This window comes from Sminthopsis crassicaudata, chromosome 1 (assembly GCF_048593235.1).
Source record: "Sminthopsis crassicaudata isolate SCR6 chromosome 1, ASM4859323v1, whole genome shotgun sequence".
NCBI lineage: Eukaryota > Metazoa > Chordata > Mammalia > Dasyuromorphia > Dasyuridae > Sminthopsis > Sminthopsis crassicaudata.
This window is the reverse complement of record NC_133617.1, coordinates 178,286,878-178,301,733: the sequence shown is the minus strand read 5'-3', so window position 1 is coordinate 178,301,733 and position 14,856 is coordinate 178,286,878. Positions and strand designations below refer to the sequence as shown.

At 34.0% G+C, this 14,856-nt stretch overlaps 1 protein-coding gene across 5 annotated transcripts in view; it reads left to right on the top strand.

Moving 5' to 3' along the window:
- DTNBP1 (dystrobrevin binding protein 1) overlaps nucleotides 1–14,856 on the top strand; it is a 160,858-nt gene that overhangs the window by 33,802 nt on the left and 112,200 nt on the right. For 4 of the 5 annotated variants that reach the window (XM_074272160.1, XM_074272173.1, XM_074272166.1 and 1 more), the window contains one exon: nucleotides 6,730–6,862. In XM_074272160.1, coding sequence (XP_074128261.1) covers nucleotides 6,730–6,862 — 133 coding nt within the window. Of the gene's footprint in view, nucleotides 1–6,159; nucleotides 6,265–6,729; nucleotides 6,863–14,856 lie in introns of all 5 variants that reach the window. The other variant, XM_074272190.1, reaches the window with a different exon arrangement.

The window sequence follows — 14,856 nt, the reverse complement described above, 5'->3', positions numbered from 1 at the left end:
TAATATGGAGAGAGAATGCATGTGTTCCTTCTATCTTCACCAGGGGACAGAGAGAGAGTTCAATTAGATAAGGGCTGGAGTGTTTCTGTTATGTCTTAATTATCTTGAAAAATGAGTGGAAAGAGAGGGGAAAAATAAGGGAGAGGGTGAAGGCAAGGAAAGAAAATTTAGGGAGAAATTAGCTCATATAATCCTATTGCACAAGTAGACATCTACATGAAACAAGGAAGATGTGGGGGTGGGAGGAAGCTTTTGACACATGAATTTTACTCTCATCTTAACTGGTCAAAAAAAGGAAGCACATACATAGTTGAGTGTTAGGATTACTGGGTGAGAACTCAGGTTTTCTGGACGGTTACAAGGTGAGAACTCAGGTTGACTTGATAGAGGGGGCAAGCTCATTGGCTGGGGTGGTTCTTCCCAGAAGCCCTTGCATTATCCCACGCCCATTCTCTGGGAGAATAAAAGAGAGAGCACTGGGCGCAGAGAGCAGATCGGCCTGGAGAAGGATAAGAGCTGGAGGAGATTCAGAGCCAGGATTCAAGAAGAAAGACTCTGCATTGCATCAGGCTTGACGGGGCTCTCTGCAGGAAGGGAAGTCACTTCTAAGGACAAGAGTTAACAGCAACTGCCTGGAGACAACGGTTCGTTACAGGAAGAAGAATCTGTCTGAGAGATTTGAGTAGTAGACACAGCAGATCTCTTCCCAGAGAGCGATCCGGCAGCTTCTGGAGACGACAGCTCGTTACATTTGGCGCCCAACGTGGGGCAAGGACTTTTGCTTATTCTGACAAGAGGAGCTAGACCAGACCTTTGCAATTTGGCGCCCGAACAGGGACAGACACGGTCCTGATTCCAGTGAAAAAGCCTCCCATCCAGATCTCAGTCTCTCTGACCCAGAACCGTGAGTAACGAGGAAACTTTGTTAAAGATTAAGTGAGTGTGCTAATAGATAAATAAGGAACTTAACTTGTTAAGGGCTAAACCAGCAATCTCTTATAGTGAAATGGGGCAAACACCTTCTGTTCAAGGAAAATGTTTAGAGAGCATCATCAAGGTTATGAAAAGCCAAGGATTGATTATAATTTTAGAGGAGATTACTGAACTTTTAAGAACTGTGAAGGTCATATGTCCTTCTTTTTCTCTGGAAAAAGAATTGGATCCAGATGAGTGGAAATTAGTAGGAGAGCAATTAGGTGAACACTACAATTGCCTTTGTGACATTTTGCCCTTTGGTTCCAGACCAAACTCAGTTTCCAAAGATACAATTCATACCTACAATTTAATCCAAATGGCTTTAAACAATGTTATTCTAAAGGAAGAGATGAAGGAGCAAAATGGGGAAGTGTCAACTAAACTAGGTGAAAAGGATGAATCAGATAACAATGAAGTTAAGTACAATTCTGAGCAACAGGAGCACCTCCCATCTCCTCCCTCAATTAACCCTTCATGGGTGGAGCAAGAAGGAGGAGAGGAAGAGGCAGAAACACAAACAGAATTGCCTGTGAAGAAGCCTAAGCCTATGACAAGATTAGAAAAAGCATTGGTTAAAGCTAAGAGAGAAGGACAGGATATAAGTGATTTTATACATGCATATCCTGTGATTGAAAATACTGACTCTGTAGGTAAAAAAAGGAGAAGATATGCACCTTTAGATTTGAATAAAATTAAGGATTTGAAAAAAGGTTGTACCCTTTATGGGGCTACATCAGCTTATGTCAAAATGTTACTAGATGGTTTGTCTTATGAAGTCCTAACCCCGAATGATTGGAAATCCATAGCAAGGACATGTCTGGAACCTGGAGAAAATTTATTATGGCTTGCGGAATTTCATGAATTATGTAAAATTCAAGTCAGATGCAATTTGGAAATAGGAGTTAACACACAATTCACTTTTGAGCACTTAGCTGGTGAAGGTCAGTATGGAGAGAATTCGGAACAGATTAATTATACCATGACAATATATGAGCAAATTGCTAAGGCTGCAATAAAAGCTTGGGGTGTCCTTCCTGGACAGAAAGATCGTGGAGAGGCTTTCACTAAAATACAGCAAGGTCCCAATGAACCTTTTGCAGATTTTGTGGGACGTTTGCAAACTGCTGTCAAAAGAACTATTGGAGAAAATTCAGCTACAGAAATAATGACCAGACATCTGGCTAAGGAAAATGCCAACGAGATTTGCAAAAGAATTATATGGGGATTAGACAAAGATGCTCCTTTAGAGGAGATCATAAGACGCTGTGCTACAGTGGGAACAAATGCTTTTTACACCCGGACAATGATGAATGTGGAAAGACAGGGTCCCTCCTGGCAAGGGCCTTCTAGAGAAACTCGGCGATGTTTTCAATGTGGAAAAATTGGGCATCTAAGAGCTCAGTGTAGGTATGGAGATACAGTGAGAAGACAGGGTGAAAGAAGACCTAAAACCCCATGTCCAAAATGCAACAGAGGACTCCACTGGGCATCAGAGTGTAGAATAATTCAGGGAAATGGGATGAGGGGCCCAGGTCCAGGGCCCCAGGCAAAAAAGACTTGGGGCATGATGGCAGCTGATGTTACACCCAAAGAGCCTTTAGAAGGTCAGGACTCTGATGTAATCAACCAGCAGAAAAGCAATCACATGGCAGAAAGGGATTACCTGATAAGTGAGCCAAAAGGCAATCAGATTGCAAAAATGGATTACACTTGGGGAGAATACAGGCCTTTTAAACCAACAGGGCTGTGCCCAGTGCAAACAACTCCAATGTAATTGTCAGATGATGAGAAGAGATTTAGAAAGTGGTAAATAGAAGGAAATTAGATAGGTTAACTGCCTGGGAGAGAGGGTTTGCTTGTATTTCTTCAGCAGGAGAAGGAATCAGATGGGTGCCAACGAGTCATATTCGCCTTATCCATCAGAGAGAGACAGAAAAAGAGAAAGACCTCAAAATAAAGGAGAAGATCTAAGAAACATCTGACACTGAAAGAGCATGGATAATAAGAAGACTGTTAAATAACTTTAAAACCAGCAGGAATCATTGGACTTCCTCACACAAGATGAGACTAATGGACAATGGACTTATGGACATTTATAAATTTTCAATTTATGATTATTTGATTATGTTATTTGTCATATACTTCTAGCATGTATTATGTTACTATGTTACTATATGCTTATGTAATTTATGTAATTATCTGTAATACTTCCCATATTGATGGATTTATGTTTCAAGGTCATGACTGTCCTATGTTCTAAATCAAAAGAAAGGGGGAGATGTTAGGATTACTGGGTGAGAACTCAGGTTTTCTGGACGGTTACAAGGTGAGAACTCAGGTTGACTTGATAGAGGGGGCAAGCTCATTGGCTGGGGTGGTTCTTCCCAGAAGCCCTTGCATTATCCCACGCCCATTCTCTGGGAGAATAAAAGAGAGAGCACTGGGCGCAGAGAGCAGATCGGCCTGGAGAAGGATAAGAGCTGGAGGAGATTCAGAGCCAGGATTCAAGAAGAAAGACTCTGCATTGCATCAGGCTTGACGGGGCTCTCTGCAGGAAGGGAAGTCACTTCTAAGGACAAGAGTTAACAGCAACTGCCTGGAGACAACGGTTCGTTACAGGAAGAAGAATCTGTCTGAGAGATTTGAGTAGTAGACACAGCAGATCTCTTCCCAGAGAGCGATCCGGCAGCTTCTGGAGACGACAGCTCGTTACAGTTGAGTACAATAATGCATTTCATTCAACAGGGAAATAGGAGAGAAAGTGGAGAAGGGAAAATTTAAGGGAGAGTAGATTAAAGAAATGATTATTTCTAAGTACAACAAACAGTATTTAATAATCAAAATATTTATAGCTTTTTTTGAGATAGCAAAGAATGAGAATCTGAAGGGCTACCTTAAATTGAGGAACTGATGTGTAAATTTTGATATATAAATGTGATGGATTATTATTGTGCTAAACTCTTGATCATTGTGATTATCCCTGTAATTCCAGAGGGCTAAGGATGAAACATCAGAGGTAAAGGACTCAGAATGAGACAAATCTTTTTTGGACATGGTCAATATAAAATATTGTTTTGATTGATTATACATTTATGTTATAGATTTTGTTTTTCTTGTATTCTCAACTAGTGCTAATGGTGCAAGGGAGAATGAGGTGGTGGATTTTTGCTAATAAAAACATAATTATTTTTTAAAAATTATTCATTTAAGAGAGAGATTATGCTCCTTAAATGAGTAACAAAATAAAGTCCAGCTTTATTTTAAGACTTAAAAGATGAAGCATTGCAGTATAATAGAATGATGGCTAGATTGGGTATTAGAGGACTTGAGTTCAAATCCTAGCCAAGATGGCAGAGAGTAGATAGTTTTTTATCTGAGCTCTTCCTGGTTTTCCTCCAAATCAATACTATATCAAGCTTTTGAATGGATTTTGAAGTGACAGAACACACAGATGTTTGGAATGTAACAAATTTTCAGCAGAATATTTTGAAAGAACTTCAGGAAAGGTCTGTCTCAATTAGGCAGGAAGGGAGGCGTCCCCATGTAGGCACAATATAGGGAGGCCCAGAGTGGAATGGCAACATGTGCTGGGATTCTGGTGGAAGACCCAGCCAAAATATAATGCTGTTGGCTACTCTGTCCTGATTCAGAAGCCAATGGATCAACAGATTAGCTATGAGACACAACTGTAGAAGGCAAATAAAATTCTATTTACCTTCTTAATTCTTTCTTCTTTATTTTGTGGTACAGTTTATTTAGTTCTGATAGAGTGAGTTTGAGATTCCCTTTAATATAGTTTTCCTGTCTATATCTTCTTGTAGCTCTCTTAAGCTTCTCTAGGAACTTGGATGCTATAACATTTGGTGCATATGAGTTTAATATTGATATTACTTCATTATCTATGGTACCCATTAGTAAGATGTAGTTTTCTTCCTTATTTCTTTTAATTAGATCTATTTTTCCTTTTGCTTTATCTGAGATCAGGATTTCTACACCTGCTTTTTTTTTTTTTTAACTTCAGTAGAATAAATTCTGCTCCAATTTTTTATTTTTACTGTGTATTTATCACTCTGCTTTAAATGTGTTTCTTGTAAACAGTATATTGTAGGATTTTGGCTTTTAATCCAATCTGCTCTTCACTTCTATTTTATGGGAACGTTCATCCCATTCACATTCACAGTTAAAATTACTAACTCTGTATTTTCTGTCATCTTATTTTTCCCAATTTATACTTTTTCTCTTTCCTATACCCTTTTCCTCCTCCTTGGTGTTTTGCTTCTGACCACCACCTCTCACAAAAATAAAATTATAAAGCAGCGGTCATTAAAACCAGTTGTTACTGGTTAAGAAATAAGAGTAGTCGATCAGTGGAATGGGTTTAGGTTCACAAGGTACAATAGTCAATAACTATAGTAATCTAGAGTTTGATAAAACCAAAGACCCCAGCTTCTGGGATAAGAATTCACTATTTGACAAAAATTGCTGGGAAAATTAAAAAATAGCATGGCAGAAATTAGGTGTTGACCAACACCTAACACCCAATACCAAGACAGGGTCAAAATGGGTTTATGATTTAGACATAAAGAGTGATACTCAGGGAAAAAAAAAAAAAAAAAAAAAAAAAAAAAGATAGGCTACCTCAGATCTGTGGAGAAGGAAGGAATTGATGGCCAAAGAAGAACTAGAGAACATTATGAAATGCAAAATGGGTGATTACATTAAATTTAAAAGTTTTTGTACAAACCCCAATTTTGCTGCTTTAATATATCTTTGTAAATCTCTAAGATTAACTTCTCTGGTCCCAGATTTCTACATCTGTAAAATGAAGGATAGATCATTTCTAAGGTCCCTTCCAGCTCTAAATTCATGAACCTATTTTGCTGAAGTAGAACTTTTAATTCTAAAGCAGAATCTGGTGCATGTACTAAAAGTCTGGAGCTTTTTTTTTTTTTTTTTTTTAATAATAATATCCCTTGTATTCATTTTTCCAAATTATCCCCCCCCCCACTCCTTTCCCCCAATGACAGGCAATCCCATACATTTTACATGTGTTACAATATAACCTAGATACAATACATGTGTGTAAATACCATTTTCTTGTTGCACAATAAGCATTAGATTCCGAAGGTACAAGTAACCTGGGCAGACAGACAGTAGTGCTAACAATTTACATTCATTTCCCAGTGTTCCTTCTTTGGGTGTAGCTACTTCTGTCCATCATTGATCAACTGGAAGTGAGTTGGATCTTAAAAGTCTGGAGCTTTTATCAGCTCATCAGAAAATATAAGAGTAAGTTAAGTTATTAGCCTTTTTCACTTTTACTTGCATATGATAAACATGTTTACAAAAAGTTAATATAAAAAAAAGATAGTTTTATAAATTCACTCACTTTCTAAGTGAACTAGGGGAGCTTATAGATAACCCAATTATCCTTTTTGGGGAGGGGACAGATTCACATGTTCAATAATATGGTTTGCTTAAGGTAAGGTACATTTGAAAGCAGTTTTTAGGTCACCTCCTAGATTTCTCTTCTCTTGAGTAAAGTCTTTTGGAATATGTAATAATTTGAGGTTTCCTGCACTGCCTATTAAGAATGATCACTTCAACAAAAGAAAACTGTGTCAGTTTCCTTTTGAACAGGATAATGTTAGCTTAGGAATTATTACAGACAATGATGTGGACAGAAACTTTTCTGTGGAAACTATTTGTGTTTTAAATAGTTAAAATCTCTGATCTATGTGTCATATATTGCAGCGGGTGGATAGTGAAGTGGTGATGCTTTCAGTACACTGGGAGAAAAAGAAGACAAGTTTAATAGAGTTACAAGAACAGCTCCAGCAGATCCCAGGATTGTTAGCAGATCTAGAATCCATGACTGCGAATTTGAGTAAGTTTTCTGTTTTTCTACATATTCCTTTCAGAAACTAAAATGATCAAGGCAGAAATCTTATTGAGGTTCAGTAATCTTTTAGAGAATGGTGGAAACTTAATAGGTTACTTGAGGAATTAAATGTTCTGGCTAATTTATTATTTAATTGGGGGATTAAGTTGAAAAATCTTTATTTCAACATTTGTTGAAAATATTTTCAAAACATAATTGTGTGCTTTACTGTCTGAATTCAGTATAATACAATATAAACTCTTTTTGATGATATATGTTCTTGTAGTACCTCAAGATTGTCATTATAAACATTAGTTAATATTGTAGTGATACAATGGTATAATAGTTTTCATGTAGAAAATAGGATTGAATGTATGCTGATCCTAGGACATGTCCTGAAAGTTGCTTCTTTTCATTAACTCCTTAGTCAGAATTTGTTTTTTTGCCTTTTCTTCCTCAGAGTGTAGTAGCAGGGAAAAATATCTGGTCAACTGAGGGTTTTATCTATATTTGGACTTTGATAAATCAAGATTTATTGTATCAAGTTATAAAAATAATATACTCTTTTAAGTTGCTATAATTAACTACCTCTAGCTAACTATTTAGCCATACAGATCTCTATTTTTAGCTATGGCTCTGTGAGTTACATTTGATCATATGCTATCCATATTCTTTTTATTTTTGTTTTTTGTTAATAAAGTTTTATTATTATATTTAATATAATCTTCAGACTTTTTTAGGATCACATTGACTTAATAATTGAAATAGGTAGCTAGTTGCTAATTAAATTTGTAATAGTAGTGAGATGAGTGGAAAAGTAGTAGTCATTATCTTGTTAAAATTATTTTACTCTGAGGAAAATTACATGTAGCAGAAGTTCAGAGATTCGTAGTCTTCATTGTTGTTGTTTGTTGATAATTATGTTCATAATAAAAATCCAAATTTAATTTTAAAAGTGAAGGAAAAAAGTTAATTATACAAAAGAACTCTTCATTTAATTTGATCAAAAAAGCTATTAGAATATAAAAATAGATTATCCTCAGTCTTGTACTCTATATAAAATTTCTTTTTTTTTTTTTTTTTTAAGAAAATTCAGGTAGGAAGATGATAAAAGTTGTTAAATGGTCGTTTGAATAGTCTGTGATTAGAATTTAGAAGTTGAACACTTTCAGACACTAGAAATGCTTCTTATTAGAGAATAGGATTTTCTTTCCTTTGAAAAAGGCTATATTTCTTTAAGATCGAAGACAGCAAACTTTCAGTTCATTTTAATACTCTAGGAAGCAGTGTTTTCGTTACAGTTGTCTTTAGTTTGTGAGTGGTAGCGTGTGTAGATTGTGTCCAAGATGAATTGGCAGCTCATTGTGCCTTACCAAACTAGGATTCTGCTATTTTTTGGATGAGATGTGAAAGGAATCATGTTGAAACTCATTGGAGAACTTTAAATTTAATTTACCACTTGTAAAGAGATTAAAAATATATTCTAAAGTGGTTTTTACATTACATCTTTTAGGAAAAAGAAAGGAAAATATACTTTTTTTTTTTTTTTTTTTTTTTTAAAGATGATTAGACTAAGATTTTTAAAAGTTGAACAGTTTTCCCGAGGTCCCATAAATACCAACCATCAGAAGTGGAATTTGAATGTTGTCCTCTACTCCAAAATCAGTGTTCAACTCAAATTAAATGACTTCTCTAGATCAAAATGCCAGTAAATATTTGAGGGAAAATTTCAAGGTATGCCAGTGCTCTTAATTCCAATGTTTTATTCACTAGACCATGTTGACTCTCAAATACTATTATGATCACATTATGTCACTTCTGCCTTAAAAAATGCTAATGTTATTTTTTCTAGTCTGTGATTGGCATTTCCTAGTCAACTAGTTTCATTTCCTTAAAAAAAAAAAAAAAAAAAAAAGCCTTAATATCCCTTTGGTTTAGAATAATATTTATCAATGCTACTAACTTGAGTTTACTAATTGGCATTAAGTTATTACCACTTTGGTTATTAAAATTATCTATTAATATTGTTTTATACATGCTAGTAAAGAATTATATTTCATTTATCTGTGGCAAGTAAAAATAAGTACCTTGAAAAATGTAATTTAACCTAGAAATAGCTAATAGGGAAATGTTTTTAAAATTGGAAAATCTTGACTATCTTAAATTCTTTGGAAGGTACTCAAATGGAAAGTTTTACTTTAATCAAATGGAGGTGTATGATTTATGAAGAACACATGTATTTTGGCATTAATACTTTTTGTAAATATATTTAGATTGTTTTGGTTGTCATAATAGTTTACCATTAAAGTACTACATTATTAGTTCATGATTTCCTGTTCTACTTGATATATTTGCTATTTGATTCTTGTACCACATTAAAATTTAATCTTAAAAGTTAACCTCATTGATATAGCTAAATAGGACTATAAGTTCATCAAGCAAAAAAAATAGTAACAATTGGAAGAAAATAAAGCATTTTTATATTTAGTTTTTGTTTTTCTCTTTTTGGAAGGGTGGGAGGGAAATGCTGATCTTTTAGCAGTGAGAACCTATACTCACTCCTTCAAAATGGGGATTCCTTTCAGGCTAGCTTACCAAATATTTTCTGCCCTATTCCTATTAAATATTAGAGAATTTATAAGAGATTAATATTCTGGAATTTTGATAGGATTTTGGCCATGTGGCTCTTCTGATCTGATTTTGATGAAAGATGAGACTAGTTTTCTGGCTATTCAAGGAATAGAATTTCAAAATTAACAGTCTAGCTATGCTGATTTTATATATGTTTACATATGTGTATATACAAGATATGTACATATACACACATACACATGTACAGTCATGATACACATGTACACATGTATATTTAGTGTGGGATCTATCTAAAATACAAAAAATAAAAGTCATTGATTTGTTTGAGTTATAATTATGCTTAATTAAAGATTATAGAACTTAAAGCTAAAGAAATATCCATCAAAGGAATTCCTCAACAACATTTTAAAGAATAATTTTAATACATAAAAAATTCTGTTTGTTAAAAAATTAGTTATGTTAATTGTTAAAATATTAATTGATAAGCCTATAAAATTGGCTGAACATTAGGTTAAAAAGCAAGTATTATTTATTAATGTGTGCTTTTAGAAGAAGCTGGGTTAAAGCACTGGGTTTAGAAGATGTGAGTTCAAATACGATCTTAAACTCTTCTTAGCTGTATGATCTTGGCCAAGTCATTTAATCTCTATTTGCCTTAGTCTCTACATCTGTAAAATAGTGATACTAATAGCACCTATATACCAGTGTTGTTGTAAGGATCAAATAAGATAATATTTGTAAAGAGCTTTCTATAGTGCATGGTAACACTATATAAATGTTAGCTGTTTTTATGTATAGAATCACTTTTGCAGATGCAAAAGTTTCATTGGTTTGAGAGAATCTTATAGTAGAAAAATACATTCATGCCAGCAACTACTCTAATTTATGCTCTAGAGATTTATATGAGTCACTCATGCCCATTGTCTTGCCCATTGTCACATTATCATATTACCATCTTTCTCTTGTAATATATAAAAATTTTATACCATCCCATAATCATGGAATTTTACCATCTCAGAATTATAGTATTTTATACAACCATTTTAGCATTGGAAAAAATGTCAAGAATGCTTTTATAGATGGGGAAACTGAGACGCACGTCTCATTAGTGACATAGCTGTGACTTAATACTTAAGTCTACAGTACATCCCACTATAACGTGTTGCTCTAATGTGATCCTGACTCTATTAAACATGCTTGGATCAGATAATTGCTAATGTTGATTATAATGGAAGTCATACAAAGTCTTTATTGATGTTCCTACAACTTTTGTATACAATTCATTGATTCCCCTTTCAAGCATTTTAGAGTTTAACATTTATAAGGAATGAAAAAGTCTTTCTTCTAAAAGACTATTTAGGTCTTTAGTGTGTATGTATTAGTGAAAAATAAATTATTGCTGTGTCTAATTCTACTTTGTTGATGTATTTTTTTGTTTTTTGACAGGGACATAGAAATGTTTTACGATTTTCTTCTACAGTGTATCTCCAATATATATGTCCAATATAGATGAGTAATTGAATCAAATAGGGATTAAGTGACTTGCCCACTATCATAGATCTGGGTCTGAACTCAGATTTTTCTTGACTCCAGGTCCAGTTCTCTATGTAGTGTACCTCCTAAATGCCCCTGTAAAATGAATGCCATGTAAAAAAAAAAGAATAGAAACTAAAACCCTTAAATGCAATCCAGTATAAAGCAATATAAATTTATGTCCAAAAAGCCCATCTTTTATGTTACTTCTTTTTTGGAGTTTCTCCTGATTAAGAGAGAGAAGGGGAACTTCTTTAGTGTTACTATGTTTTTGTTTTGCATTTTTTTAAAGGCCACAAGATATAAACAGGGTATCTGAAGCTCCTGTTCCTATTAATATTAATTAATTATTTTAATTATTTTCCTTTTAAACCAAGGTTAGGGTGTCTAGAAAGTAGAATCCAAAATAAAGTGAAATTTAAACTTCAAGATGGACATAACAGAAATCTACCTATCTGCATCCTGTATTTATAATTGTATTCCTGATCAGTCCTCATTCTTTTTGTAAAGTCATGATTATTGAGGTGTCTATCCTAGCATGAATTGTCTTACTGTGTGTGTGTGTGTGTGTGTGTGTGTGTGTGTGTGTGTGTGTGTTTAAGATTTTTTTTTATTATTTTAATAGTTTTTATTTCCCAGATTTATGCACGGATAATTTTACAGCATTGATAATTGCCAAACATTTTGTTCTAATTTTTCCCCTCTTTCCCCGCGCTCCCAGATGGCAGGTTGACCCATACATGTTAAATATGTTAAAAGTATAAATTAAATACAATATATTTATACATGTCCAAACAGCTGTTTTGCTGTACAAAAAGAATCAGACTTTGAAATAGTGTATAATTAGCCTGTGAAAGAAATCCAAAATGCAGGCGGAAAAAATAGAGGGATTGGGAATTCTATGTAGTGGTTCATAGTCATCTCCCAGAGTTCTTTTGCTGGGTGATTTGGTTCATCTCATTGTTGGAAATGGCCACATCCATCAGAATTGATCATCATATAGTATTGTTGTTAAAGTATATAATGATCTCCTGCTCCTGCTCATTTCTTCTTCTTCTTTTTCTTTTCTTTTCTTTTTTTTTTTTAAATTTTTTTTTAAATTTTTAATAGTTTTTATTTACTAGATATGTGCATGGGTAATTTTACAACATTGACAATTGCCAAACCTTTTCTTCCAATTTTTCCCCTCCTTCCCCTCCCCCCCATGACTGGTTGACCAATACATGTTAAATATGATAGAATATAAATTAAATACAATATATGTATATATGACCAAACAGTTGTTTTGCTGTATAAAAAGAATCAGACTTTGAAATACTGTACATTTAGCCTGTGAAGGAAATCCAAAATGCAGGCAGACAAAAATAGAGGGATTGGGAATTCTATGTAGTGGTTCATAATCATCTCCAAGAGTTCTTTTGCTGGGTGTAGCTGGTTCAGTTTATTATTGCTCTGTTGGAACTGATTTGGTTTACCTCACCGTTGAAAATGGCCACACCCATCAGAATTGATCATCATATAGTATTGTTGTTGAAGTATACAACGATTTCTTGGTCCTGCTCATTTCACTCAACATCAGTTCATGTAAGTCTCTCCAGGACTTTTAAAAATCATCCTGTTGGTCATTTCTTACAGAACAATAATATTCCATTATATTCATATACCACAATTTATTCAGCCATTCTCCAATTGATGGGCATCCACTCAGTTTCCAGTTTCTGGCCACTACAAAGACAGCTGCCACAAATATTCTTGCACATACATGTCCCTTTCCCTTCTTTAATATCTCTTTGGGATATAAGCCCAGTAGTAACACTGCTGGATCAAAGGGTATGCACAGTTTGACAACTTTTTGAGCATAGTTCCAAATCACTCTCCAGAATGGCTGGATGTATTCACAATTCTACCAACAATGTATTAGTGTCCCTGTTTTCCCCGCATCCCCTCCAACATTGTGCATTATCTTTCCCTGTCATTCTAGCTAATCTGACAGGTGTGTAGTGGTATCCAGAGTTGTCTAAATTTGAATTGCCTTACTTTTGAAGAGGATTCTGGGCAAGAAATATGAGTAAAATTCTGTATTCTGGAAGATAGTATCTCCTAAATTCTGGTTGCAGTGGAAATGACAATGAATTTAGGCAGCCTGATCTTGAAACTTGTCTGGTCCAACACAAATCTTCTGTCTAGTTACTTGCAATATCAATTGCCTAAAATAGAAGAAGTATTAAGATTATCTAACCCTGTGAATCTAAGAGGAAGCCATAGGAGAGTGGGGTGTATTCTTGGGGGATTATTATTAACTCTAGCTAAAAAGAGGAAAAAAATTAAAGTTCTAATTCTTTTTCTTTTAACAGTTATAGTTCAAGTTAATACATTTCATTTATTTATAAATCTTATCGAGGATAGATGAAGAAAACCACATGGGGCAAAAAGAATTCTCCTTTAATTGAGTTTTTTTTTTTTTTTTTAACCGTGCCTATTCCTGCAGAATTCCAAATGATAAAACTTTTTTTTATTATAGTTTTTTATTTACAAGATATATGCATGGGTGCTTTTTCAGCATTGACAGTTGCAAAACCTTTTGTCCCAGTTTTTCCCCTCCTTCCCCCCCCCCCTTCCCCCAGATGGTAGGTTGACCAATACATGTTAAATGTGTTAATGTATAATAAAACTTTTAAAAAAAATTATATTTTGTTCCTTTAGTGTGTCTTCTCTTGACCGAGAGCAGTTTCACATTTTATTAGCATAGGAAACTAATGCTTACCTCCAATTGCTTTTTTCATTCTGTTGAATTAGGTCTCTGAGATGCTTTATAGCTTTAAAATTCAATAGTGAACAATATTCTAATTTTAAAGGACTTCTGAGAAATTCTCTAATATGTTGTTGGACAATAAAAAACAGGCTTAGATATACCAAATTCTACCCAAGAAAGGACGAAATCATTGTTTAAATGGAAATAAATCAATAAGTATTTATTGAATACTTAACCTATACATTTAAAACTTTTGGTAGGCATTGTGGGAAATTGTCAAGAAATATAAGATATGATCTCTGTTGTCAAGGATCTTATCTCTGAGTATTATTTATTTGGGAATTCAGCAATTTTTAAAAAAATATCTAACTTTTTGCCAGACCTTTTGCTAGAACTCAAACAGGGAATTAAAAAAAAAAAAAAAAAAAAAAAAAAAAAAAAGGAAAGAAAATCTTTGTTCATGAAATTTGTAGTTTATGAGGGGAAATGGCTCGTATACAAATATGTATATATCCTGTGTATTCTCTGAAAATTAGGGTGGATTTATAAGTGATAATTATGTGTTATTAATTATTCAGTTAAATTGATCAATATAGATCGCCTAGCAGGTGCATTTCTTTTTTTTTAAGATACTTTTTCATTTTAATGCTCAATACAATAGTTAAATAATAGGTAATAACATTGAATGTATATCTTTTAGCAGGAAAAAAATGTCTCTTTGTGTGTAGATATCTTTTGTATGCAATGAAAAATAAGCAAAAGCCTATTTCTCTTCCTTTATGTCATGTTGTTTAAGTGGATAATATCCCACTTTAATTTCCTATTCATGTCTGGATATTTTAGTAGTATTTTTGAATGAAGATGAACAACAAGAAGGTCAGTTTAGCTAGCTGGACTGTGGAGAGTGGGAAGGGAGGGAATTACTCAATAAACAATTATTAATTACCAATTATTAATGTGCCAGGCATATTGCTAAATTTGGGGCATATGAAGAAGGTAAAAACAACTATAGCAACAAAAGAGAATCAAAAACAACCTGATCTTTACTCTCTAGGAGCTCACAGTCTAATGCAGGTCACAACTTGAAAGTAAATCAGTACAAACAAGATATACAGTATAAACT